This window comes from Leuresthes tenuis, unplaced genomic scaffold (assembly GCF_036924035.1).
Source record: "Leuresthes tenuis unplaced genomic scaffold, fLeuTen1.0.hap1 SCAF_14, whole genome shotgun sequence".
NCBI classification, from domain to species: Eukaryota; Metazoa; Chordata; class Actinopteri; order Atheriniformes; family Atherinopsidae; genus Leuresthes; species Leuresthes tenuis.
The window spans coordinates 11,522,103-11,546,133 of record NW_027325368.1 but is presented as its reverse complement, the minus strand read 5'-3'; the positions used below and the strand labels follow the sequence as shown (position 1 = coordinate 11,546,133).

General features: G+C 40.8%; 1 protein-coding gene across 2 annotated transcripts; it reads left to right on the top strand.

The window, feature by feature from the left end:
* The first annotated feature begins 661 nt into the window (after window positions 1-661).
* cables1 (Cdk5 and Abl enzyme substrate 1) lies at window positions 662-20,138 on the top strand. Of its 2 annotated transcripts, XM_072363006.1 has the most exons (10): window positions 662-1,376; window positions 9,243-9,314; window positions 9,415-9,507; window positions 10,655-10,732; window positions 14,075-14,177; window positions 14,789-14,945; window positions 15,097-15,200; window positions 17,263-17,369; window positions 17,653-17,860; window positions 18,402-20,138. In XM_072363006.1, the coding sequence occupies exons 1-10, from the start codon at window positions 811-813 to the stop codon at window positions 18,540-18,542; spliced, it is 1,629 nt and encodes a 542-aa protein (XP_072219107.1). In that variant the 5' UTR covers window positions 662-810; the 3' UTR covers window positions 18,543-20,138. The 2 variants fall into 2 exon arrangements, with proteins under 2 accessions (XP_072219107.1, XP_072219108.1); XM_072363007.1 differs by lacking the exon at window positions 10,655-10,732.
* The last annotated feature ends 3,893 nt before the right edge of the window (window positions 20,139-24,031 follow it).

The window sequence follows — 24,031 nt, the reverse complement described above, 5'->3', positions numbered from 1 at the left end:
GCTTCAAAACTGGATATCATTTACAGGCAAATAAAATATGACTTTATAACTTCCTCAACCGAGTAACCGAAAGCTGAGCCTTTTCCAGATTTGTCTTCTCCGAGCTCTACTGCAGCCGTCACCCAAAAACCGCTAGATGGCACATTTAAAGAGGTTATGGCCACAAAAGCTGCATACGTAACGCACGCGTGTCAAACAGACAGAGGGCGCGATTGCTTCGGAGATGCTGAGCTGCATGTTTCAGAAAATTATCTATTTTTTTAAATCAAACAGAGCCAGGCTTCATCCTGCCAGTGCTCATTGGTAACACACATCTGCACTTTGTGCACATCGAGGAAGCAGAAATCAGTTTTCCCCATGCCTGCAGTGTGTTTCCCCATGCCTGAGTGAAATTTGGAATTGAGAAACAAGCACTGAAAGTTTCCACACAATGCTAAACGTTTCTTATTTGTGTATGTGATGAGACAGAAAACAGATCAAAAGTTGCTGACAGCCTCCAAGTGTTTTAATGGTACTGCCTGGAGATGTCTAGTTTATGTAATTTTGGTATGCACTGTCGGTGAGGAGAGCGGAGGCTTCAGCAGTCAAGAAAAAGGTATGAAAAAAAAATGTCCTGGTAGCCCATTGGTCCAAATTTTCCCTGTGCTGCCACAATACTGCGCACACGTGACCTCCCTGTTTTCACCCAGTTAAACGCATGTACTTAAAAGACGGTCACCACCATTCACCAACACAAGTACGATTACTACAATATCAATGTCCACAAGGTAAGATTGCCGCTGCGGGGACTCGGATCTCTGGAAGTGGACCATGGCGGCTGCCACGAGCAGCAACACATCCACAGCCACGCTTCAGATAAAGCACTCCAGTATTGAGCTTACACGGAAACGCATAGACCCGAGGAGGAGGCAAGCGGCGCTGTCCTTTCTCAGCAACATTTCTTTAGACGGACGACCCGTGCAAGACGATGCAGACGATCAAAATGAAGAGGATAACTCGCCGGAAGCACGGACTAGACAGAGCCTGGTTTCTCCGGAGCGCTCGGCGGCGCATGGAGCTGCTGGCACCGCCGAAGCTGCTGCCGCTGCTGCGGCGGAGGCGGCCGCGACAACAGCCGCCCAGGCGCTCGCTTTAGCAAACCAGGCTCTCCTCGCAGGCAGTCGGACCAGTTTGGCCGCGGGTCCCACTGTTGCCCCAGACACAGAGGGCGACGCTTTCATGCCCTCAACGTTCAACTCGCCTCTCTCCGCGGTCCCAGCCTCGGCCAGAGGGAGGCTGCAGACGTACACTCAGGGAATCCTACCTGCCCCCTACTCCAGGCAATTCTCCCCGAACTACTGCCTGGAGGGCGGACAGATAGAGCAGCAGAGGTCAAGGTAACGGTGTAAACAACGGCTTTTCTTCAGTGTGTGCTGTCGGGGACATGCGCAACAGCATGACTGGCAAAACCGTGGTAAAAGGTTCAAGTCTGTCTGCAGGTTCTGCACAGTGCTTAGTTGTGATCATGACAAGCAAACAACCCTAAGAACAAAAAAGTGTGCCTCTGTAAAGATGCATTGGAGTAGTTGGAAGAATTTAATGCTTGCCACTGAAAAACTATATTTTGTTCGGGGGTTTAAATAACAGTGGGAACTGTAGATTTTTTAAAAAGCGTTCCCCTATTTGACAATCAGTAAGAGTGGAAAGAATAAGCTTTACAATGAACTCTCAGTGCTCTTTGCTTTGTTTCTTGCTCTACCACAATGTAAAGAGGCTTAATTGAATGGACATTAAGAGCTGTTTTCCTGTAAGTTTCTCACAGTCAGATGCTTGGAAAAGTTGCTTTCGATTCCAAGCAACACAGTTGGCTTGGTCACAGCATTACTCAGCAAAGGAAAAAGTTCAGCTGTGCTCCACGCTGGTGGTTGTAACCTCAGGACTCACCCATCTGCTCAGGGAATCCAGCTGCATTTGTCCCTCTCTATTTTAGTTTCCCACCTTTCTCTTTTGCTTTCAGTGCCAATTTTTTACATCTGCTTTCACCTTTTTAGTGAATGCGACTTTAAAAGGTCTGCGCACACCTGCTGTCTCCTTCTCTGTGTGACGTTAACATCCTGTAACCCTACACCCTTGTCCAAGTCCATGTGCAACAGGGTTTTGCTGTCTCACGTGGCTGACTGTATTTGCGCTCTTTGTCTAGTTCATCTTCACATCGGGGCCGCAAAGAGAGATTTGAGAGTTTTGCTTCACAGCAAGTAACAGTCAGTAACAGTCATCTCATGATTCTCTCGCTGTCGGAACCTGCTGTCCAATCCTCCCCACTCTGCTTTCCATTCAGAGCCCCTCTCATAGCAAAATCCTCTCCGTCCTCTTGTGCTGTTGCCAGATTTCTTCTGGAAGCTCTTCTTCGTGGTAAAATGCTCAATAAACATCTAGTTCCCCTACTTGGCCTCGTGGAAATTGCACAGAGAAACCAACAGGCTATGGCAATCTGTGGTGAAAAAGGTACAGGATATAAGTAAAATATCACTCAAGACATGATAAATACATTTGCTTTCTAGAGTTGCACAGACTCAAAAAAGTGCATGGAATAAGGAAAGCAACATCTTGCAGTGATTCACAGTCCAGTCCAGCGTCACTGACTAATTCTTCAGAAATAAACAGTCTCACTTGTAAACAGGTCTGGAAACACAAGGGGAACGTTAAAAACCAGACTTTTTAAAAGTGCAAGAAGCCCTTTAAGAACCGTGAATAGAATGCAGAGTTACTCTTACATCAGAGCTTAAAAAGAAAACTTTTTGTGCTCAGGATTAGTTGGTGTGAGAAAACTACTCCGCTTTGATTAGGGCTTGGAATTCATTGAAGTTTATTTCAATTAAAAATTTTGCCCCACAATGATTACTGCATATAATTACCATATTTTTCGGGCTATAAAGCGCACCGAGTTATAAGCCGCAATATCAATGATTGACTGCTAACGGGTCTATTTTCATACATGAAGCGCACCGGGTTATAAGGCGCATTAAATGAAACAAAACTAAGATAAGTCAAACTTTATTCAATTCACTTGTTGTACTGCGTGACTGATAGCATGGAGTTTGAAATCTACTTCGTAAGCATGTCTCTTAACAGGAGCCATTTTTGGGCCAGCGAGTATAGAAAAGGAATGAATGAATGCACACACCTTAATGTTGAAGCACAGATCCGCGAGGCTCGTGACTACGGTGGCCGTAATGCTCAATCCATCAAGCAGTGCAGCTTCGTAGCTTACCAAGGCCGTCCTAAAACATTTTGACAGATTTTTGAGCGCCGCGTACCACATAAAATCGGCGCACTGTTGATTTTTGAGAAAATTAATGTTTATGCATTTAGCTGACGCTTTTATCCAAAGCAACTTACAGGTAGGCAGATAGGGTAAGGGGGCCTTGCCTAAGGACCCCGACGGGAGATAGTAGTACCTTTCATGCAGGGGATGTGAACCCAGGTCTCCCACATGAAAGGTGGCAATCATCCCACTATACTATCCAGTCCAAGGAAGTAATTCTGTGAAAAATACAGTATTAATAATGTTATTCTGTCCTGCATTACATATTCGACACATCCCTTTCCTTCACAGCAGCCATTCTGTAGAAAGGTTCAAAACTTGTCTGGAACTTGCTCCAGACCAGAGAACACTGTCTCCCACCAACTCCACCATAAAGATGGCTTTTATTTATAAGTTTTATACATGCAAGATGTTCTGGAAAAAGTCTGCAAGTAAAATGCATGAAATAATTGTGACCTCAGTATTGACCAAAATATTGAAGATTATGATTTTTCCATGACTGAATATCTAGAGATTCTTTACATAACCACAGTGTTGCGTGTCTGGCACCACTTTGGTTCTGCTTCTCATTTGATAACGCAGAACTCTGACTGTACTCTGTTTTTGGTACATGCTCGGAGGACTTGGAGGACGTCCACGCAGCATGAATTCTAAAACTGAGAAATAAGTGACCTGCTGATGGAGAGCGGCCATATTCCACCAATGCGCCGCCAGGCGAGCACTCTGCACAGTAACTGGTTTGTTTTTCGAGGGAAGCTGGTGGAAACGTGTCCAGAGGTCCCTGGCCGGGAGAGGCAGGATGCCCAGGCTTTCACAGAAGCAGCCTGGCTCTCTGCTCTGTATTTTCTGTCCTTCGCTTCCTCTCTCAGGGGAATCGGAGACACGCTCTCCCCTCAGACTTTTTGGCCTTCAGTCCTGAGCCCATTCAGGAAGTTGCAGAGCCTCTAATGTGCCGCCAGAACACACACTCTGAGGCCAAAGCTTCTTCAGACCATCAGAATCTAATGCGCAGATATGATGGATAATTGAATACTCTGTTTTTATTCCACTCCTCGGCTTTCATGCATCATAAGTCAGCACGCCAAGAGCGGCGCTTTAAATGTAACACACCTATCACCATCTGGTCTTGTGAGCCCGAGCTGTAAAACAATTTTCACAATTTCTTTTCGTCTTAAATCGCAGTCAGGCTGAGGCGACTCGCATCCTTTTTCGGTTATGTTCTCACCAAACATATGGCAGCTTGGAAAAAAATTTGCAATATTCAAACATTTTTTTTTTTGTCAAGGGCTTTGAGGACAGCAAACACAAGCTGGTAAACAAGCGGTACAAGCCATCGTAATGGTTGTCTGGAGTTCTGTGTGATTGGGTCATATACTTCTGGTTATAAGGTTGATTGTTGTTCACTGAGGTCATGGTTGGCATAATCACAGGATTACATAAGGATGCTTCATCTTCCTTCACAGAGACCTTCACTGTCTGAGCTGTCAACAAATGCCCAGAAAAGCCCTCAAGAACTGTCTGTAAGATTAAGCCTCTGGTTAACTAGACAAACTTTCAATTTGGTGCTCAGCTTTTAATTATCACTTTGTCACTTGTTGTGATTCTCTCTCTGTGCAGCTAAGAGTGCCATCGTAACACGCGAGAGTTTCTTTATCTTCCTTTGTGCTCATTTAATTTTCAAATCTGCTCATCCATCGCATTTGTTCTCCTGGTGCATTTGTGCCTTAGAGGATCAGAGAGGCTCAACTGCCCTGACTGTATTTGAAAAAATAAATGTTCTTCTTTCAAATCAAAATAATCAAATTTCCGTCCACCGGGGCTGTGTGGAGGAAGCTAGAACATTTACTTTCACTCAGTGACTCTGCAGCAAAATGGAAGACTATGTCCTGTGGCAAGCTGCCAACAGGTTGTATTTGTGAAACTTTCTAATCTCCACATCTAAATGGACCACTTGAGTTTCATAGCTTCATTGCATGAACCACTATGCAGGATTATCAATGGCTTCAATATATCTGTTGCAGAAATCCTGTGTGAACTGCAATAATAGAAGATTCTTAAACTGAATGATTTGAAGCAGCAACAGCAGAAACTGATGGATAGAACCCTTTTTTTTTAAATTCTCTGACTGGGCTTAGTTAATGTCAAACTGGATAAATACGGACTGTTCTAACCCTGGCTGCTAGAGTTGAGTCTAAAGTGAATGAGTGGCCTGGTCCGTGTTTTTGTCTCCAGTATTTTGTACTGGCCTGGAAAACATCTTTTGCTCTAAAGGCACGTCTTGCTGCTGTTCATCAACAAAGACTGGATCAAACTCCCCACATGCACACTTAAGTTGTGTCAACACAAGCTGGAAACGTTCCTCTTTCAGTAAACGGGAGAATTTTCAGGTCATTCATGACGTGATTGATTGATAGCAGCCAGTATTTTCAGTTGGTCAAACGGGGCCTTCCATATATTATAGAATTATAATAATTCTATAATTCTTTGTGTGTCAGTGCAAAATGACTGCGAAGAGCAAGAGTGATTACTGCTAACAATAACTGCTTAATTGTATTAAATAGCTCTGGACTAATGTATTACTAACTTTAATGGCTTTTTAGGGGCTGTACAGCGAGATTTGAAAGAAAAATTGACACATTCTTTGGACAAAAAAGTTATAAAGATTTGCCTATTAAAACATCCAGCAGCCATTAGAGAATTTCCTGTTGAGAAATAGTCATTAATGGCTGCATGCGACAGCAGGAAAAGACTGATGAAAGAGGTTCAAGTCAACTAACGCACTGTGTTGTGGTCCAAACAAAGCTGATTTAAGAAAAGAAATAAATAAAGCCAAAGAGATCCATGGAACTGAAGAGAACTGCTGGGTGATAATTATATTTTTGAATCGTTCCAGTGGCTGCTTGCAGGATTCAGTAACCTACTAAACAAAGGGAAGTGCCAACAGAAAAGACACAGGAGAGACCAGGCCCTGCGAGGAAAGCTACAGCCATAGATCCTTATCCTGCCACTCCACCTTTCAGTGTTGTTGCAGGAGGAGCATGATTAAAGGCTGGCCATAAATCACATGATCCCACTCCTCTGAGCCTCAGGCAGAGGCCCTTTTATTATGACCCTTTCAACTCTGTCCAGCAGAGTCACAGTTTACGTCAGCTGCCAATTCTTCAAATCATTCAATTTATTTCCACAAAGAATTTTACTGGTCATGCCTTTTCTTTCTTTTTTAAATTTTTTTTTATCAAAGGTTGATGTTCTTCACTCTGTTTTGTGATCATTAGGTTCATGATAAGCAGTGCAAACTATGAGCCAGTAAGAGGACCCTGGGATTTTTTTGTTTGCCTCAGTGGTCTGGCTCCTCTTGCAAACACTTAACTCACCCCATCTCCTCTGGTGTACAACCTTTACTCAGCTTATGTTGGTTTAAACTCTGGGAGATCCTCAAGCATAGTCATTTTTTGTTAATTTGCGCTCATACCCTGTCATTTATTAACCATTATCTTGACTTTACACTCCACTGTCTGCCATTTGACTGTGAAGAGGTGTGGATCAGGATAGATGTCCAGGTTTCTTACCGCTTCAAGGCCAACCTTGGTGCAAATGTCAGATTATGAAATAAATGAGATGGTACACGTTTGTACAGTATGCACATTAGTAACAGTAACTTATCTGCCCATTTCCTTGGCTTTGCCTAATTGTAATCCTGTGTCAGTTGCATTTACTGCAGGATGACAGAACTTTGGGGAAAATGTGTCAGCTTTCATTATTTGACCACTAACGTGTTGATTTGCGCCACTTTAAGTGTTTCCAGTTTGTAAGGTTGACAAATGAGTTGAATTGCATTGTTACTGTGGCGCTAAACATGCAATTGTGATCTAAATTTGGAACGGTTTAGGCATTCTTTGCTATCACATGTGGGTTTGTTTTCTGAAACTGGCAGCTGATCGTAAAAAAGTGGGTCCAGCAGAATTAGCCTGTTGAGGCGGCCACTAAAGTGTGAAATAAAGGCCATCTGTGACCAAATGTGTTACACAAAGTGCTTGCAGAGCCAGCTCGTTATCCTCTTAGCTGCTCTGATCCTGGAAAATTCTCTGTGATCTACGCAAGCCTGAGAAAATCATTGACCACAGGCACACCGTGGCGTTGAGGGACATCAGTCTTGACAGTTTGTGTATTAACCCCAGAACATGTTGTTCCAAAGCTTTCAGTAGCAAATCTCATACATTTATCAAGGGCTGGATGGTGGATCTTAATGCTTTTGGAGTACAAACTGAAGTATGTCACACTGCAACCGTGCTGTTTTACTCTGGTGTTGATAGGCATTGTGTTAGCAAAATAATTCTCTCTGTGAAAGAAATGTCTAGATCACAGTATATGTAGCTCCAAACTTGTGCGTATATGTGTGTATGATATATATCATTTACAAAATATGCCACTGCAACTGGTTTAGTATTTTACGTGAGGATACTTTGACTTGTGTACTGGGGAAGTTGGGAATTGAACCAACAGTCTTTTGACTAAAGGCAACGGCTCTACCTTCTGAGCTACAGCCGTTCCTGTGATCTGATGGTAGATTTTGACGATAACAAGTCCGATTGTCTTCCTCTGCAGCGTGAAGGAAATGTCATGCATGATTTCCAAAAAACAATTTGAAATTTTGATTTGTTGAACCACTGGAGGGTTCTTTCACTTCCTCTCAGTTAGTCTGAAAGACGGTTGTATTTAGACAAGGCAGCAGTGTTTCTGGATCTTGTCTGTTTTTTGTTTTTTTTTGCACTTTAGAGTTTTAGACTTGCATTTGATATCTGCCTCATTTGCCTTTGTACCGATAAAACAATGCAATTAAACTGTTTTCGGTCACATTTTACAGCGGCAGCATTCTAATTCTGACATAAAAACAATATAGTATTCATAAATATGGCCTTAAAATCTCCACACGTTAAACTAAACACATAAAGAAAGAAATAATAGACACTCTTGATAATAATCGTAGTCTTTTAAAAGAATCCAGAACATCCTGCATATTAGTAAGAGCCTATGATTTCAGAAGGCAGTTTACTGCCAGAGGGAAGAAGCTGTGCAGTAACAAAGTGTGCTCACCGGTGAGGTTTGCTCAAACTCATGCATTAATTGCCTTTGCGGAATCTTCTCTGAGGGGCCTGCAGATCTTGGCCTGTCAACGCAGGATTTCAGCCTCTGCAAACAGATTTCTTCAGATTCTCTGAATGCTTTAATGACATAAAGCACCCTAAATGAGCACATGTGATTCCTTACATTTTCATTTTTAACAAGAACATAACATAACGTAACAAACTGCTCAACCATTTGCTCACTCAGCCTCCCGCAGAGTACTAACCTCGTCTGTGTCTTCACTCCTGAAAGACTCTGTGGGATGCTCTTTTTATACTCTATCATGCTGCTGACCTGTCACCATTTAATGAAATTCTTGGGAGATTTCCCATCTTTTGTCTCAAACATTTTTATCACTATCAACGTTAGAGATTTATAAAGTTGAAGATGTAATGAGGTGTATGCTAGATTTAATTACTAATGAATTCTAATGTTTTGCATTAAGTGAGTAAATGAAGTATTGGCCTTAAACTCTGTGTACTGCTGGTAAATGCCCAAATGCCCCTTTTATATTCTAAAAATTTGGCTAACCTTTTTCTGTTCTCACTTTTAGGTATTGGGTATGGTGGAATTCAGTTTCTTTAGTGTTCTGCCTGTTAATCAAATTGCTTTGCAGTGCTGTTCATGAGTTTGAGTGTGAGTTTAGGGAGAGAAAAAAACCCAAAAGATCGTTGAGAGGATTAATATCTTTCTGCAGCAGTTGGTTCTCCCAAAATCCGATTTGCAAGATGACAGCTGGTCTTGTAGATTTTTGCTGCAGCAATGACTTTCATTGCATCACCTGACTTCATTCTTCTGGCTTCTCTCTTCCCAGACGAAGGCTCATCTCTCAGCGCTCTTCACTCGAAACTCTGGAGGACATTGAGGAAAATGCTCCTCTCCGCAGGTAGAACAGACCCACGCTGCACATTCGCACCGCTGCTGCCTTTCGATCTGAATTTTTACATTTTGCCTCGTGTTTTTCCTGTCCTTTTTTTTTCTTCTAGATGCCGAACCCTGTCGGGTTCACCCCGACCAAAGAGCTTCAAGAAAATCCACTTCATAAAGAATATGAGGCAACACGATATGCGTAATGGAAGGTATGAAGACAAACAACGTCAACCTCATTAGCCAATGCAAGTCCTCAGAGAGTAATGGCGGACTGCCACAGTCAATGAAGTGCAGTTTGAATGTTTCTCACATTACAGGCCACATCTGAACTGACTGGGCCCGATCCAGTCACAGCATGCCACTCTCACTTTTGAAGAAATACAATTGGAAATCCTGTCTGATAACATAGTATCATGATCTGATATGTTTGTTTTTTTTAAATTAGAACATTTCTTTCATCACAGCTGAAATTTTGTAACTACACCAAGAATCAATCTCACTGCTGAATCACGGATCATTACAGCACAGTTTACACTGGCACGTATGCAGCACACAAATCCCTCACTTCAAACAAATTGTTGGCATGTGGGCGTCTCGGTAATATCATCATTGTAAAGATGGCTCTGAAAGCTTTTTTTTGTGCGATGTGGTCGTGTTCTGGTCCATTTCTTTGTGAAGTAGTTGCATTGTTTTTCGAAGCTGTATTGGATATTTGGATGGACGAACTGTCCCTCCGAGACCCTGAATGGGATGAAGCGGGTGTGGAAAATGAATGATTGAATGGATGAATGAATTTTTTGGCTATCAGTTCTGTTATTCAGCACTTGGTTGATATTCAGAGGGACATCTAGTCTGTTAGTTTAGCAACTCTTAAGAGGTCATTTCAGATTTCAGTCTCAAATTTTAAATTAAGTGAGGATTTGTAAAGTTGGTTTTCCTCCACTGATGCTGAAATAAGCAGCATTTTAGGACTGTTGTTTACCTTTTTTTATTTTTATTTGCCAAATAGTAAGATTTATTTTGTGTCAGTCAGTTGGACCGATTAGCAGAAATAATTCAGAGGTTTTTCTTATGTTACCGTAAGAGTCAGAGCCATTCTGCCTTCTGTGCTGCTAAACAAATACAGAGCAACTCTTTTTTTCAAGTTAACTTAAAACACAGGATGAGCATCATCGCTGCCCTCAAACCACTGACGATATCTGCAACTTTACCAACAAAAACCAACACACACTCACACTGAGGTTTCAATTGACTCTCTTCATTCTAAGTTTTTAACTGCAAACTCTCTCCAACTTTTACCTGTGGATCTTGTCAGATAGATGTTGATTAGCTTGTTTACCATTTCTGTTTTCATAGGATAGTCCTTATCAGTGGCAGAAGATCCTTCTATAGTGTATTTTCTGTCCTGCCCTATCGAGATTGTAGCCAAGCAGGGTATGTATACTGCAGCATGCCAAACTTTGTAACTCCGTCCGACCTGTGCTCCCTCTTTCTCTTTGTTTTCTCATCCATCTTCTTTTCTGTGGACACACTCCCTTGAAGTTTTGGTGGATGGATTTTTATCTTCATAGTTCGATTAAACAGTGGACTATAATTAGCTTTAATGGCTCAATTGTGTGTATCCTAGACATTGTTGTAGCCTAATGCTTGTTGCTTGTATTGCTTTTTTTCTATAATGGCTCTGGTGGCTTTTGGGCACTTATACTTTTTGTTCAGATCTTTTTTGTGTGTTGCAAGTATCGCTGGCTTTGCTGTTTGCCATGTACATCTTTCCTGAGGGAGTTTGTAGCTTTAGAATTTTTAACTCAGAATGATGCTATTATTTTGTCAACTGGTTTAATTCCTGATGATGCTGGCAAACTTTCTGTTGCATGTCATCATCCTGAGTTGGTATTAACCGTTTTTCTTTATTCTCTGCCAGCTTTGCATTTCACACCTCACATGCAGAATTAATCTCTATCTTAACTGTAGACGATGCCTTTTCTTTTGTAAAGGGGACCCACCTGGCTTGGATCTGGGCTAGCCGTAGCACAACCTTGGTTCTGACACCGTCCTGGTCACATGAAACGGGGTGGTTTAGAGGAAGTGAAAAGGGAAAGGTAACAGATAAACACAAGAGAAAGACAATGCACAGAAAGAAAAAGACTCATGGGACAGTTCAGTAAGGAGCTGAAAAGGAACAGGGCATTAGTGGAGTTTCTTAAGCCAGCCAATCAGTGCGAGATCAAGGGTTAATAAACCATCCAGTGATGGTTATGGTTGTATTTCGGCTCATTTACTCGAGTGCTTTAATTGCAAGACAACATCTTCTTGGATGATTTAGCACAAACTGCTGATTACATAAAGTTTCACATTCTATCCTGTGCTATTTCCTCTTATTATTATTGTTTTTACAGTAACAGGAACTCCAGGTTACTGAAAGAATGAGCTTCACAAGCAAAAGTGAACAAAACGGAAGATCATTGTTGTTCCAAAAAACTTAAAATTGGAGATCAGATTTGAATTTGACATGTTATTTTGCACAGGTTCTCACATGAAATTGTAGATTTTTTAAAATATTTTTGATTATTATTATTATTTTTTTATTCACATTTTCTGGGTAAAGGTTAGTTTATTCGACTGATATATCGCAAATATTTATTTTTCCACTGTTTGAAACATCTTAAAAGTTTCAAAGCCCGAGAAGAAGCTTCAGATAAAAGATGTTACATTTATCTTAGTTTAAAACGATAAAAATGACTTTGAAGTGGAAATGGTACAAAAAGAAAAGAAATTGAATTATTTTGTTTTCCATAATACTGTGTATAGAAATGGTAACAATTAAACATTGAAGATTTATGCCTTTTCAGTATTGTGTTGCTGGTTTCACCTTAAAGTAAACCTTTTGCACATGTGAAAGTATTAAATATAATACAAATAAAATATGCTAAACTGAGACCTGAAGCCCAAGCACATATCTGTCCTTATAAGCAAAATGACATCATATGTCATACAGATTCACCTTGAAATAAAAAAAAAAACTCTTCAATTTAAAAATAAAAAATAAATTGAGGCATTGAAATAGAAACAAAGAAAGGTTGATGTATTTATTTATTTATGTATTTGTCTTATCTTTTAGGTTGTGAGGTATTGATCGATGGTTGTTTTTTTTACTTTTGGTAATGGGTCTCCATTGTCGTGTCAGACAGCTTTGATACCTGCAGCAGCATAGGTCAAACGCTGACAGCGAACTTTTTCACGGGAATTAATAAAGTAAAACTTAATGATGCTTGTAAGTGTAGTTAAATGGGTGGAGTTGGGCAAAAATTTTATTTTTTTTTTTAAACAAGCCAGACAACCCAGCTTTAAACTTTTTATGAGAGCTGTAAAGTGTTTGTTAGGTAAGTGGGGCTAAACATTATTTAAGTGATATTATTATTAATTGTTCATTTGCCAGATGCCAGATTTTGAAACATTTGGCAATGCACGAACTGCATTTTACATAGATTGAAAAACTACTAACATAGATGTATTTGAAGGCTGTGATCCATGCATGTTACTAACCAATTATAGCTTTTCCTTCCATTTCCTTTCATTTCTCTGTACACTCAGCTGAATGAAGTGCAACCTTTTAACTTTCTGAATGGCTTCATAGAAAAGCTCTCTCCCTAGAAAGCTTTCCATCTGTTCTGCTTCCTTTTGTTTTTATTTTTTTTATCCATTTGATTTTCACTGTTCTTTAAGACATCCGCAGCCCGGGGATCTCCATGCCTGTGATGCATTTGTCCTGACGTGCCTGTCTGCAAGATAACACGGTTTTCATTAGAACAGATTGGCCCCTCGTGTCATCAAAACACTGGGAGAGTGTGTCATGTGTCATTTATTTCTGTGCGTCTGTACACAGTTTCAAACAGAAAGCAAAGCTGAGCCAGGAAAGATAGGGGCAACAGGAAAACAACACAGCCTCTGCTGTCATTCTGTATTGTCACTGTACTACACATGTTGTCATAAGAGGAATTGATATGACACAAACACAGGTGAATATTTTGATATCTTTGTCAGAAATCAAACCATTTCTCTGCCGTACATTGTATTTCAGCAGATAAAACAGTAGATCTGACTGATTGCCCAATCATTAGTTTGTGAGATTACAGGAAAATAAAAATGCCTAAAGTGAAGGCAGATATCCACATTTTCCCATTCCAAATTGCTAGATGAAATTCATCCAGCATCAGCTTGCCATTTTTTGTGACTGATTGATCAGTACTTCAAGGGCACGCAGTTTAGTTTTAATGTAATTTCCACGCACCAAAAATGAAATAGAAATATCAGGAACATACAATGTGGGCCATTCAAAACAGCTCACTGCTCCACTGACACACTTTGGTCTCCAGCCATCTGTTTTCTGCTTCAGGAGAGCGTTAGACCTTCTGCATATCTCCCATAGCAGTATGGCATTTCAGGCGCTGGTGAGGCAGTGCCTGACTTAAAAGAGGCTGGCCCGCAAGAGTGAAAATCTTCTCTCCTCTATTCTCCCTCCCAAGGGCTCACTTTATTTCAGAATGCCCTGAGATTCACCAAAAGACGCAAGCAATTACAGAAAGTAGGACAGCTGATGAGCATAGATCAATATACGGTCTATATTTGTAGAAAGTGTGTGTGTGTGTGTGAGAGAGAGAGAGAGAGATGAGAGGAGCTAGAAGAAGGCTAAGCAAGACTTAAGATAAGGGGCGGGAGTTAAAAGAAGCTGCAGTATAATGTGTATAGTGAGAGGTCTAAAAGTATTGTGATCAATAGGGATGCAAAGGTGGAAGGGCGTCAGCGTCACCCGTCAGGAGGTGTAAGTGCCAAGGAGATGGTGATTGGGCTGGAGGGAGTGGAGTTAGGAGCAGATGGAAAGGTGAGAAACCAAAAAAATGCATGTTGTGGGTGATCATCATTCTCATTCTAATGTTTACCATGAGTGGAAAGTGGCCAAAATGTTGATGTCCTCTGATATATCAGTCAAGCTTTAAAGGAAGTGTACATTTTAGCTTTATATGCATAGTGTTGCAATGTTATTATAAGAACAAATTACCGCACATGCAGTCAAACGTTTAATTTTGACACTTTTTATTATTGAAAGTAAAACATTATATAACACAATTGAATAATAAAGTACAAGTATACGGGTGATTGAAAGTTTTTGAAATATGTTATTCCTAACTCGCCTAAATTAATGTTTCAAATTTGAACTTGAAGGCTAAAATTTTAGCTCACGTGCATCACAACGATGTCTCCTTGTGTCTCCCCAGCTTCCCACAATATTGTCTCATTTAGAAGAGTATTCAATTTGTGTTCACCAGTGACATTAACTGGGCTGTAACCCCATCAGTGTTGCATTTCTGAAGAAAAATTGTCCATCTCACTAGTTTGTCAGTTGTTAGCTGCTAAAGGGGCTACTAAAGTAGCTCCTCAATCAAACTACCTTAGTTTCTATGCGAAACATTCTAAGTGTATATGTATTTGCAGACTGTGTCCTACACCCAGTTCCTGTATCCCACTAACGTCCTGGGTGGTCGCAGAAACACAATCGACTCGGTTTCATCCTTCTCTCAGTCTCGCAACGCAAGTCACCGCAGCCTCAGTTTGGGCCGTGCCAACAGCAACCAGAGCAGCTTAGACACGGGTTAGTGGCCCGCTAATACATACCTTACTGATAACTAATGTGTTTAAACCTCAACCCTCTGTTAACTAACACATTTTTAGATGAAGAGGAACTGGTTGAAATGCAAACTTTCGCTCAGTTTCTGTTGTTGTTGCGTTTGTGCTCACGGCAGGGAATGACTTCGGGGACTTTCGTGAGTACGACCCCAATCTACTGGATGATCCACAGTGGCCTTGTGGAAAACACAAGAGGGTCCTCATCTTCCCTTCCTACATGGTGAGAAAATACTGTGATCATCTCTAATAAAGCAGCAACAACAGCAACCTCTTCTCTTGAGAAGAGATTGGAAAGATTGTTTCAAAATGTCTTGTGAGTTCTTATTGTTGTAGTGTTTTTTTGTTTTTTTTCCCCCAGTGTGTATTTAAATTTTTGTCCATTTTGGACCTTTTGTTCTCATTGTTCCCACCACAACCAAAAACAGTAACACCGGAAAGATTTGTCTGCACTTTGTTTCTAAAAGAGCCTCCTTAGGTTTATCCTCTGTCTGGAAGATGTTTCAGACAGTTTTAAATCGCCAAGGTCACCGGAAGACTCTCTCTTCTACCTTTCTGGGCTTGAATGAATAACATACTTTGTCTCTGTGTTGTGGGCGGTAGCTATTAAAGAGCCATTCCACCAGCGCAACCGCCTCAGTTTGTGCCTCAGCGGTAATCATTCTCACACTTACCCGGAAAAGAACGGAAGTTTTATTGTGGTTGGAAAAAGAAATAACTGCACTCCCTCCTCATTCTTTCCTGGGTTCTGTTTTTGCTACAGAGACTGGCAGAGCGCACGACAAGGACTGACACAGCGGAAATGTTAGTCAAGGCCAGACTTTTTTTTTTATTTTTTATATCCTCTCTTCCTCCAATTGCAAAACCCCATCAGACAACAATAGCTATTGTGTTTACTACAGGAATTCAACCAGTAAATTCTCTGCATTTCAGGAGTTGAGCACAGACAGCTTGGCAGACATGACTAACTGAACTTTTAAGTTGAGGCAGGTAATAATATATTCACACCCATACATGTATACATGTATATGTGTATATATGTATAATTCTCATTTACACTCAATATACAAAACTTCACTTAAGTCATTTTGAATGAGTTTAAAGGAAATTATGATGTTCGGGGGAAAACAAAGTTGGAAACTTGGATCACACCTCATGCACTGAAGGTTACATGCTACTGATTCCCCTCCACCTTATCTAAAGCTCCATTTTGACGAAAAAAGGCCTCAAAGCCTGCTGTTGCCAGCCCAATACCTCACCATGGGCATGTTTTTCTTTAGCTGACATGCTGTTGTTGGTTGTTTTTTTTTGTGCCAAAAATAACTTGTTGCGTTATGGCCAAGAGATATGAGAAATATGCTTTGGTGTCATCATACCGTAACACAATTTTTCTGCAAATCTGCAGCTTTCAACAAAGGGTTGGGAGGGAGGACGGGCCAGTTTATGTTAGATTAAACCACCTGTTGCCCTAAGACTTCAAAGATGAGACCAGAAGAGCATAACTGCATCAGCCAGTCAGACTTTATTTAACTCTGTATTTAACTTTTGGCCGGGTTAAACAGATGTGCACGTGAGGGAGATCACTTCACTCCAATAATCGTTGTCTCAGCTCCATCTTCAGTTCCTCTTCTCCTGCAGACTTACTTTGCTGTAGGTTAGATTCAGAGTGTCTAAAATGTTTTAGCTCCTTAGGAAAGTGTGTAAAAAAGACTGACTGGTTTTGTTTCTCGTTTTTGTTTCTCCAAAGGTAATTGTTGCCCTGATAGTCATGATTTAAAGACCTGAAAAGTTTGTTTTAACGATCATGTATGTTTTTTTGTCAAGGAAACGACTGACGATAACCAAGCTGCCAGTTCAAAACCAACAATGTGTCTCTCTTTTAATGCTCTTCATCACTAATCTTCTATCTGTGACACTAAATATGTACAATTTTAAAAGAACATAACAAATGATTATTTATTTTATTTTGCAAATGCTTGTTTGCTGTGCTATTTACCCCAAAAGACAGTGTATGTGGGGCTGACTGAAAGTAACCTGTGTAGTTTATGGTCCTCGTGATTATGGCACAACAGTGCACATTCCTACTATATGTATCTATGACACAGATCTGATCTGTTGAAAGTGATAAAAACATGGAATCTCACCATTGGTCCATTGGGTGTCACAGCACCCGGTGAGACTCATTGTCAGATGGTGGAATCCAACACTAGGGTGTGAGGGCTCAGTCACGTTACACACAGTGGTGAGTGTGGTCACTTTGACACCGCCTCTGGTTTTCCTTTCAGACTACGGTCATCGAATACGTCAAACCCTTTGACCTCAAAAAGGACATGAACGAAACCTTCAAGGAGAAATTTCCCCACATAAGACTCACTCTCAGTAAGATACGGAGGTAAACAGATTGAAAAGTAGAGAATTAGAGAACTTTTTTTCTTTTCTTTTTTTTTTTTTATTTAAAAAAACAAAACAAGTTAACTTGCAGTTTAACTGAAACATGAGCTCTTGCATTTTTCCTTACCAAGTACTTTCTTTTCGCTACTATTTCTCATCTACAGCACTTTGTTTAATGGTAGTTAATGTGCTTATTTTTAAATCAACTTCACATCTTCATTTCCTTCTTTCTCTCCTTTCCTTCCTCAATCACTCTCTCTTTTTTTTTCTTTAACTTTGTGCAGCTTGAAAAGGGAGATAAGAAAACTGGTCCAGGATGAATGCGGGTATGAGGAACCGACGGTGGCCATGGCTTTCGTCTACTTTGAAAAACTTGTTCTTCAAGGCAAACTAAACAAACAGAACCGCAAACTCTGTGCTGGAGCTTGTGTCCTTCTGGCTGCCAAGATCGGCGGTGATCTCAAGAAACACGAGGTTAAGCATCTCATAGATGTAAGTCTCTTCATACACGCCTCCAAAAATCATTATGCAATTATGTCATTTTTAATATAGATTCCTGTTAAAGTTCAAATTAAAGTTTTTTTTTTTTTTTTTCATTAAATGGAAAACTTCCAGCAAAATGTCAGTGAGGTCCCTGGCAGGTGAATGGAAGCTAAATTCATAACAACGTGGCCAGATACAGCTGAGAGAGTAGTGGGGAAAAAAGTACTGTTGTGATATTTGGGTAAAAAAATATCTCCAGGTTTGACAGGTGTCAAGGATGTAGAAAATAAGAATCTTCCAAGATTGAATTCTGTCAGGCAATGACAGAGTGGGGGCATGACGTAAGCTGGTATGAATTTTAATTGAATTATCATAAACACATTTTAAAAAGAAAAAAAAACAGAAGAATGTGAGTCATTTCTTTAATTGATTCGGGGTTCTGGTATAAGACCAACTCTAGTACCGAGCTAGCTTTAACGACAATGATGGAGCCAAGAAAATAAGAAAAATCTGTTGTCTCGTCCTAACTCCCATGATATTCTTCTGGCAGAAACTTGAGGAGAGGTTCAGAGTGAACCGCAGAGAGCTGATAGCCTTCGAGTTTCCCGTTTTGGTGGCGCTGGAATTCAACCTGCACCTGCCAGAACATGAGATCATGCCCCACTACAGACGCCTGCTGCAGACCTCTTAGCATTAGTGACCCATCAGGAGGACGACCGCCGGTTCCTCCTCCTGATCCTCTGCTCCCCAGAGTATCCATCCTCCGACCTCTCTTGGTTGTCATTGAGCTGCAGCCGTTCATCACTACCAACATTACCGTCTTTGCTCTCACGGAACTGCAATCAGCCAAAGGGACACATTTTAAAGACACCTTTTTCCCTTTCTTTGACTTCTACATTCATCGTCACTACGTGGACCCTTAAAAAGGTTTTAACTGTCAGCAAACTTGCTGTTTTTTCCAGTTTGCATGTTTCTCATCTCCTTACCTCCATCATACAGTATATTTTCTCTTGTTGATTAAGAGATCTTTTGCATTTGAATCTGATTTTTAACTTTTTTCTTATTTTTATCTCGTCTTTTCATGAATCTCCTCTTTGTAAACTTTGGTATGATTGGTTACCTCTTGACCTACATAAGATTTTAACAAAAGCCTTTTACGTGGCTGGTTTTGGCTGGACTGTTATTCCTCGGGGTGACTCGTCTTTTTGCAAGTCATTGTCTTAAAAGTGCACTTTTTGCATACAGCAAATGACATTGGGGAAGGGGGACTATTTTTTCAGACCTTAAACAAGCTTGGGAACTTTCCCTGGAAAAAAAAAAAAAAAAAGCTGTGTTCAAAAGCACCACACACATCATTTAAGTGTACCTTTGATTTCTTTTTCTTTCCAGACAGTTTTCGAACCACAAGTATCCGCATGAAAATGTATGAATGTTTGTACACAGGTACTTGCAGAAAACATGAGACCTTCTATTTTCACCGAAATATTCCATTTGTTTTGTAGCAGTCAAATGCTTGCTTTGGATTCCCTGAGACCAGACCCACTTCCCATTTCAGACCAAATTTCCTGTGCTCTATGTTAGAGTGTATTGCCAGCACATTTACAGTGCTCTTACGGGAGATTGTTCGTGAGTGCAAAATGCCATGAAACCAGTGATCAGAACTGGTGGTAGGGAGCTCTAGGGTTGGGAGGAACCATCGTTGGCCTGAAGAATGTGGGTGAAGACCTTGTGCCTGTACATATCTCCTTTGGTAAAGTGTCCTTGAGCAAGACGCTGAGTTCTTAACAGGCCACAGGGACACTTCTCTTTAGCTGACACTGACTGCTGACCTCTGCGAGGGGGAAGAGCCTCTAAGGCGAGGGCCCGGCGAGGATCAGTGACTGATCAAGCACCTGCTTTCAACTTGAATTTCTTGATTTGAATTCTAAAATGTCAAAAAGAAATTGAAAACAGCAACTTTAGCAGTGTAACAATTCTAATGTATTTAATCTTTTTCTATTCACACTACCACAGTATTCAGCAGCCACTGAATCAGAAGCGTTCGCAAGGATCATTTGATGCTGCTCCGCGTATTGATGGTATTTGAGCTGAAATGATCACAAGACTAATTGTCATCAGAAAAGCATGGATTGTATTGATTTAAGGTGAAAAACACTGAGCTTCTTTCTGTTTGCAAACCCAAAGATTTTGCTGTAAGATGCACCCAAAGTACTCTGTGAGGAAAGACTCATGGGTGACACTTGCAGTGTATGTTTGTAAATAAATGGCTATGCTTGTTCGATCAAAACGGAACTTTTTGTTTTTTTGTTCTTCCAAATCTTTTTTACTGAACAGAGAATGAATCGACTATTTTTAGCCACACAAGCAGCGAGGCAGTTATGAATCCAGTCCGTTCACTACTTTGCTAAAGACGGAAATATCCTGACATTGAGGGTACTCAGAGGCATCGGAGGATGACTGAGCATCTCCAGCAGGCACATGACCAGTGGTTTAAAGGGTTATGAGGACATGCAAGTCACACAATTTCCACAGTGAGATGAAATAAGACAAGGTGATGACAAATGTCTGCAACCTCAAAAAGTAACACGAAAATAACAAAGGGAGCCGAGATAACTACAGAGGAACAGAGTGGCTTAAAATAAGTGTCATGAGACACAAAGTATCAAAAGAACTGTGAAACGATGCAAGATGACCCCATACAAAAGTAAGTCTGCATCAAACATGTCCACAAATTCACCACAACAAGATGCATGCTCCCTAAAGTGACCCCGACAATGTAAAGTAACCACAAAGATGCAAGCTGCAGCAGAAAGGAGACACAAATAGCCCAAAGTAATTTGTCACTATCATTGTCACTACTTGGTAAACAATAAAGGGACAGAAAGGACCACAACGAGAAGGAACCAAGTAAAACTGTTTGCTAAATGGTCCCACTCACAAAACCACATCAGAGACACACAACTGCCAAGAGACTCAAAACCCATGTGCATTGTTTCTGCGTTGTCTCAAGATATGTCTAGTCCAGAGGACACTAGTAACGTGGGAGATCCTCAATCCTTTCCTCAGGAGCCTCCCGGACACTGACATTTATGTGTTTAAGTTAAATGTCTCAATAACTGTAACATGGATTGTAAGAAAACTTGCTACATGCAGTTAAGTTCAGTTCAAAATGTGATCACTCTGACTATCCTGAACTGTTTCATAGATATATTTTTACAAATGTACTAGTGGAAGCAGTTTAATCTACATTCAGGAAACTTAACTCCTCACACAAACCTGAAAAGCCAGATCCCTATCAGACTCCCAGTTTTCTCCAAAGCATTTTTTTAAATTGTTTTTCCAGCTGTTCCATTGTGAATATGAATTATCTTGTCAAAGATAAATCAGAACTTTGTTGGCAGTTATACATTAGCTGTACTTGTTGTGCACTTGAACCTAAGCTCATAACCTGCAGTATATCTTTAAGGTGTCGGAGCTCAACAACAAGCAAATTCAATTTGGTCAGGCTGAGTTTACCCCAAATATAAGCTTAGTGCTGCTCGTCCAACATGCTATTCAATCTTCTTTTTACACATTTAAATGAAGCATAAACACAACTTTGTCTTGACAGCTCTTTCCTTATTGTTAAATGTGCGATATAGATTGCCTTCTGACTGTGTTTCACATACATGACTCAGCAGTGACTCGGTCAAAACTATATTTTCACCATATACCTGTGGATTCCACATGCATAACTCAGGTTTTCGAACTGCCGGGACAAACCACTTCAGATTTCAGGAGCTTTTACTGGAAATGACGGCACCTGCTGCTCTGATGCAACCTGAGAGGTCAGTTTCTCACCAGGTGAGAACTGTCCCCTGCCTGACACATATCCAACGTAAACAAGGCCTGTAGTCACGCCAGTCTCGTGCTGCGATCAAAACAAACAGGCTCGGCCTGAGTGTGGGCACATGGCATACATGGCTTAGTCCCCTCCATTGAAGGCCTAATTCCCCCCTCTCTGTCTCATAAAGGGGTCTATTGACAGCCCTTCCTGAGCCCTGCTCACACATAAGTGACCCTCATTGTGAAAATATGTGTAGCATCGTTTGGGGCAAGCCCTTCCCTGTAAAATGACAACATTTGGCTGAAACTGCATTTTGCACCTTTCTTGTCATGATACTGTGACTCAGGGCTTTTCAAACATTTACAGTTTGTAAACAAGGAAGTGAATTCTGGTGTTGTGGCAAATCAACTGCCAAAAGAACTGTTTTTTTTTTTATTAATCTTGGCTTTTATCTGTAACAAATAGGATTACTTGCTCAACTTTTGGTTATTTTCCCAAAGTTCTGATTGCTTTCTAAAGTGCACAAGTGAGTCTGTATGTTCAAATCCTCCACTTTCATTTTTTTTCAGACTACTTAGCTGTTGTGTGGACCTGCAGGCAGACCTGAAAATCTGATCCCCTCTCCATGTTTGACAAGGCTACCTAATCCTTTTTGTTCCAACCCAAGAGTCAACTGACTCCACTGTAATAGAAAACCAGTGATGCAAAGCAGGACATTAAATGCTTCTCACACTTATTTATTGATGGATCTTGAAAACAAACAAAAAAAACAACTTTTTTTTAAGTGGGGCAGTGGAAGCCCCAATGCGAGTACAGGGAAAGTGAAGCAGATAGTAGTGCATCTGAGTTAATCATTTAAGGATGGCTGCAATGAAAAATGAAAATAAATAAATAATTAGCTTTCTGGGTAATTTTGGCTTAGGCTTTTTGAAACAGACTTGTGTGACAGTTATAACTTCTCTACAAGTGTACTTTTCGTAATCTGTCCACATGTTATTTCCGTGTGCCGAATATTTCGTAGCTTTTAGCTCCTGAGCTGCATTAGTTTCCCAACAATACTTCAGATACTTCAGTGCTGTTATCCAAGAAAATCCAAGGTCACAGTTACTCAGACCACATCAGATATTATGATTGCGCAGAGAAGTTCTTTCAGTGATAAAATCCTCCCAAACTGCTTTGTATGCAGGAGATTAAACAATCTCCTCTCACCTTTTCATAGAACTCAAACATATTAAACTTTGGCTGAGCCAAAGCATGATGCACAAGTCTGTGGCTAAACTGAGTGTCAATAACAATCTGTAAAACCCAATAAAAATGATTTTTAAATCACCCTAATTCCACTGAGCAACCAGGCTTTTAGGTTCCAGATTATAATAACCCTTCTGTGACTTGTAGAATTGCTATTATTGGTCTCACTTTCACCTCTGGACCAGGATTTGCTTTCACTTTAGTTTGAACAGATGAATATTCCTAAATAATCTATGTGAGGGCTTTCTACGCAGCAACATTTGCCCTATATTCAACAAAGCATTAAAAATAAAAAAACACTGTCACATCCTTTGTACAAACCTTTAAAACCCAACACATACAGATTTTAATCTAAAATGTGGATTTTATTTTATACAACTGCAACCTCCATGTTGGTTACTCTTCTTCCCCTTTAATGTTTTCTAAGCCTGACTGAACTAGTATACCCTCGCTGTGCACTCCGTCTCTGCCATAATGGAAGACGGGGCCAGGTCAACGAATAGTGAGAGCAGAGTCTTGCACATCTTACATAATAGCACTCTGACAACCTGCATATTCCGCCTTGCAGGCAACACAACAGACCTGCAGAGGAAATTAATATTTTAATCTCTCAGCTGCACTCAAAGGACAGTTCTCGCTCTCACAGGGCAGCCGATAAATAAGTCATGAGCTGCAGGTTTGTGTGACAACAGGGCTGAGCAGGCAGTCACAACAACACATGCTGGGAGGAAGTAGACAGCTCTCATCTTGGCAGCAACTCTCAGATGGGATGTGAGTGAATGATGGCCTCACAAGTGTTGGGGGTAAAGCTCCAAACGGTGCCAGAATACATGGAGAACAGCCAGCTCTGTTCTGATGTTTCAGTTAACAGACTGTTGCTGACTTTGTATTCTAAAGACGGGCACCCAGCAGAAAATTAATTAACTGACAAAGTAAAAGCACTGCAAGGATGCTGCTCCTCAAACAAAATTTAGGTCACTCCCACTACATTACTGAGAGAACAATACAGACTCCGCTCAGTGAATGATTCAGGCGCCACACTGTGGTTAGTCTGAACAAGTTCAGCGACAGAGGCTCTGCAATGCACAGGAATATCAAGAACAAGA

What these genes read in the sequence shown, in the direction of transcription:
- cables1 (XM_072363006.1), top strand. Translation starts at nt 811, where the DNA reads ATGGCGGCTGCCACGAGCAGCAACACATCCACAGCCACGCTTCAGATA. An exon ending in ATAGAGCAGCAGAGGTCAAG is followed by an intron (nt 1,377 to 9,242) that starts GTAACGGTGTAA and finishes CTCTCTTCCCAG; the next exon opens with ACGAAGGCTCATCTCTCAGC. An exon ending in CGAGATTGTAGCCAAGCAGG is followed by an intron (nt 10,733 to 14,074) that starts GTATGTATACTG and finishes TGTGATCAATAG; the next exon opens with GGATGCAAAGGTGGAAGGGC.